Source organism: Silene latifolia, chromosome 2 (assembly GCF_048544455.1).
Source record: "Silene latifolia isolate original U9 population chromosome 2, ASM4854445v1, whole genome shotgun sequence".
Taxonomy (NCBI): domain Eukaryota; kingdom Viridiplantae; phylum Streptophyta; class Magnoliopsida; order Caryophyllales; family Caryophyllaceae; genus Silene; species Silene latifolia.
The window spans coordinates 138,753,128-138,757,795 of NC_133527.1; the positions used below are offsets into that span (position 1 = coordinate 138,753,128).

General features: G+C 34.7%; 1 protein-coding gene across 1 annotated transcript; it reads right to left on the reverse strand.

The window, feature by feature from the left end:
• Window positions 1-1,117: 1,117 nt before the first annotated feature.
• LOC141641376 (uncharacterized) lies at window positions 1,118-2,519 on the reverse strand. The gene is made up of 2 exons (XM_074450041.1): window positions 2,165-2,519; window positions 1,118-2,049 (listed from the first exon to the last, which is right to left on the reverse strand). Exons 1-2 carry the CDS (start codon window positions 2,517-2,519, stop codon window positions 1,118-1,120), a joined length of 1,287 nt encoding a protein of 428 aa, XP_074306142.1.
• Between the last annotated feature and the right edge of the window lie 2,149 nt (window positions 2,520-4,668).

Sequence of the window (4,668 nt, forward strand, 5' to 3'; positions counted from 1 at the left end):
ACATCTCTTTAAAATTGAATTTTAATGTTAGGAATGTCATCAATAAGGTCAAGCTTTCTAAGGGTGTTCAATGTTGTAACATTTACATGATCTAATTGTTTATGCCAAAGCCACGAGTCATTCTTTAAGACACACATACAAAACATGATTGGACCGGACAATGAACAAAAATTAGTCAAGTAAACATCATTAGCATGTTTTCCTTCAAGAACAAGTTCCCTTGTTTTTGCATCAAGAATTCTACATTCACTAACAAGAAATTCAACAACATTATCATGATCACACAAAAAGAGACACTAAGAAGATTGTGCTTCAAACCTTTGACAAGCAACACTTTGTCTACACGTTGTGACGATGACTTACCAACTTTTCAATACCAACAATTTCACCTCTTTTTGTTATGGTCAAACGTCATGGTGTCACCTTTGTAGGCTTCTAGTGAGAGAGATTGGCTTTCACTTCTGTCCACAATCAAAGTACCAATTGCTGTTGCCTCTCACTAATGCCTTTAACAAATCAAACATTTAGTTTAGGAACCCAAATTAATTTGGGTCCCTTCTTCTGAATCATGTCCTTTACCAAGTCTTTTCGGATCCACACTTGCTTGACAACCTTAATGTTTCTTTTAATGCCATTCATTCTCTTTGTACAACCATTAAATACATGACCAGTCTTGCCACAATAATTGCAAATAACATATTCAGGAAATCCAACATGTTTTCTTCTTCGGAAATATGTTTTGCTTGGTTCTTGGTTTGAATGCAACAAAGGCATGTTATTCTTTTGCATTTGAAAACGAGTCCAAAGATTCTTTTCACTTTGTTGTGACTGACTCGTAGAAAACTTTAAAACAGTTTGACTTCCTTCCTTTTTCTTGTAAAACTCTTTTGCATCATTTAACTCTTTGTTTAAAATCTCAATTTTGGCAAGATAGTCAAGATTTAATGTTTGCACATTTTCAAAGGCGCTCTTAGCATGACTTGTTTCATTGTGTAGCATTTCTGCTAATTTTTCAAGTTCTTTAAGATTACTTTTACAAGAGGTTAGGTCAATTAAAAGTGAGTCTCGTTCTTGTGTTAACATAGAAACATGTTTGGTTAAAGACTCATTTTCCTTTTCAAAGATCATATGTCACAAAGGGTGTCTCTATGACATTCAAAGATTTGACCTTATTTACAAGAATCAGATTTTGCCTTTTCAGTTTCTTTACTTCTTTCTCAAGACAAGGTGAAATGTTATCAAGCTCATTTAGACACTCTCTTAGACCAACATTTTCCTCGGCTATGTTTTCAATTTCAATTTGCATAGCTTCAAGTTTATTGTTTTGGACACGACATTTATTTAAGAGTAAACATACTTTGCTTTTGGAGAAGGATCGAACCTTTGTCTTGAGATTATTTACCTCATCTTCGAAGTTAGAATCAGAATCATCGGGATGAGCCATAAGACATTTGAATGTTTCTCTTTTTGGAGACCTAAGGGCATCATTATTAAGACGAGTAGTAAGACACAACTTGGCATCCAATTCTTCCTCAAGGATCTCGTCCTCATCGGAATCGGACATTCCCCAAACAGCACACATTACTTTATTCTTGTATTCCTTCTTAGCCAAGTCACATTTTTCTTTAGATTTGATGTTACCCCACTTTGGACATTCATTCATTTGGTGACCTTTTTCGTCACATTTAATGCAACCAACAATGGAAGTAGATCTCTTCTTTGAAAAATGTTTCTTACTAGAATTGTTGTTAAACCTCTTAGGGTTATGACCATTAACAATATCCACAATATTTCTAGTGAACATTGCAAACTCATCGTTTCCATCATCTTCCTCATTAATTGAGGTTGATTTGAAAGCAAGCCCTCTTACTTTAGAGCTTTCACCAAAACGCTTCATGAGAGTTAACTCATGAGCCATAAGTGAGCCCATTAGTTCATTGAGGGTTAAAGTGGATAAGTCTTTGGCCTCCTCAATAGCCGTAACCTTCGGTTGCCATGTTTCGTTAAACTTGAAGGATTTTACGGACCATATCCTCGGATTCAAAATTTCTACCAAGACTCTTAAGGTCATTAAAAATACTAGAAAAGCGAGAGGAAAGACTATTAATTGACTCATCTTTCATCATATTGAACATCTCATATTGTTGCATGAGAAGGTCAATACGATGCTTTTTCACTTGAGACGTCCCCTCATAAGCAAGGTTTAAGGTGTCCCAAATTTCTTTGGCCGAGGTACATCCGGAAATCCGGTTTACTTCTTGCTCACCAATGCCATATTGAAGAATGGACATGGCTTTTGAGTTTTTCTCGACCTTTCTATAATCAGCCTCGACATACTTATCCTCACTTTTTGGGGCACTAGTACCATTAGCACTAGTAACCGTGATAGCAAGGGGCCCCTTTTGGATTATCAACCAACACTCATAATCCGTACTCTTAACATAGTGTTCCATGCGATTTTTCCACCATGAATAGTTATCCCCAATGAAGATAGGATGCTTAGTATGTTTCCCATCCATGACTATAGGATCAACTCTTTGGTAATTAACCAATATCAAGAGCACAAGGCTCTGATACCAATTGAAGAGTCAAGGACGAGAACACCTAAGAGGGGGAGGGGGTGAATTAGGTGTCCAATTTAAAAATTTTAAGCTTGAATTAAGCTTCTTTGCAATCTAGGACAATAGACTAAACTGATATGGACAATACTTTAAATGATAGAGGTGTTTATACTTAGAACTATTTGAGTTAGAAGTATATACACACGAATTCAAATTTCGAAGATATGTCACAAGAAAGTCGATCATTACCTGAACCGAGAAAAGTATGAATGAAAGAGTATTTTTTCTTCAACTTAATAATGAAGATATTAAGTGAATACTTTTTAAGTTGAATACTCTTAGCAATGAAAATCTTAAGTGAATCTCTTTTAAGTTGAAAACTTGAAATACTTAGTCGTTTTAAGTTCACAAGATTGAATCAATCAGCAGGTCTGAGACACAGTATTGAACACCGTGACACGACATATCATTGCGAGATAAACAATATATAAATAAGGAGAACAAACGTAAAAGTAAATGAACAAACAAGACGATGTTTAAAAATTGGTTCAACCTCTACTCCGAGGCCTACGTCCAACCGTTATTTTATTGCTTGTTTAGAAATTTACTCAAACAACTAAACCCCTTACAATGAAAATAACTCGCCAACCTACTCCGGTTGCATTTGCTTGAAGCTACTCCGCTTCAAGACTTTCACTCGCTCAAAGCTACTCCGCTTCAAGACTTAAGTTCTATCTCACAGGTTTACAGAGTCTTTGAATCTCAATCGTTCACTTAATGAACATGGAGATCACAATTAAGACCTAAACACGAGAATCATGGAACAAGCTCATATGTCACAGTGCAGCGAACTGATACATGGAGATTTACAGCCCTTTTGAAAAACGTTTGAAGACTTTTAAAATAGAAAACAATTTTGCAAATAAGTTGAAGAACAAGAGCTGATGTTTTGCAAAGTGTTTTAACAATTAATGCTCATAAAAGTCTTAGGTAATAAATGATGCAAAGGCACTCTATTTATAGTGGATTTGATCATCTAAGTAGTACAACTTAGGTTAATTAAATCCAATATTAAATAGATAGCCTTTGAGTGATGGTAAGTGTTAGGCTATAGGCTTGGAGCACAAGTCATTGATCAAAATCAGAAAACTCTTCCCAAAACACTCAACATGTGACATTTACCAAAATGGCAAAAAGCATTTCTAGCTTTAAAACTTTGACAAGTTCAACTTACCATTTTAGTAAAAGGTAAATGCATAAATCTAGAGGATTAATCAATGTGGATTTATGACTTAAAATTTCAGATTTAAAACTTCAACACATTTGACAAGTGACAACTTACCACAAATGGAAGAGTGCTTTAGTACTTGACTAAATCAACTTTCCATTTATGTAAAAGTAGATGCACAACTTTAGAGGAGTCACATGTGAGTTTTGCAAATTGATTTTTTCAGATTTGTTTTCAAACTGAGATATTTCAAATGTAAAATCTTTGAGAATATGAAATTTGTAAAGATTTTGACACTTAAACATTTCGAATAAAAGTCCCTCCATACGGTAGTATCAGAAACCACAGTGCAGTGCACTGTTGCATGGTTTTGCAGCCACTTGACGTAAATGAGAATGTTACACTTACTCTTACATTTTTCGACTAATGATAGGATCATATCATTGTCTTGACTTCTTGTTGACTTCATCTTGATCATGTTAAGCCGTCTTTGAGAGTCCATTTGATTGCTTCAATCACTAAGCATTTGTAATTGTTTACAACATTTGACTAAGGCTAAGGGATTTCTTGTCATAACTTCATCTTAATCATTCTTGAACCATCTTTGGATATTCATTGAGTGCTTCAAATGCTAAACAATATAACTAAGAAGCAAACAATTAAATAACAATAAAACTTGGCATCATCAACCAAGTGTGTTCTAACAAGCAGCCATTTGGCCTCGGAAAAAAAAAAATTTTTTTGCTGCGTTTTTTTGTCTTGGGAACCGTGTCCAGTTTACACGGTTATGGTTGTTGTTTTGTCTTGTTTTCTTTTTGATCTTTGCATATTGTTTTTGTAATCGATATTCATTGAAATATGTTAAAGATCTATCGATTG

Coding starts and splice junctions, on each gene's coding strand:
- LOC141641376 (XM_074450041.1), bottom strand. CDS start 2,519: ATGGATGGGAAACATACTAAGCATCCTATCTTCATTGGGGATAACTAT. Junction 2,050..2,164: donor GTCTCAAGTGAAAAAGCATC/GTATTGACCTTC, acceptor GAGTCTTGGTAG/AAATTTTGAATCCGAGGATA.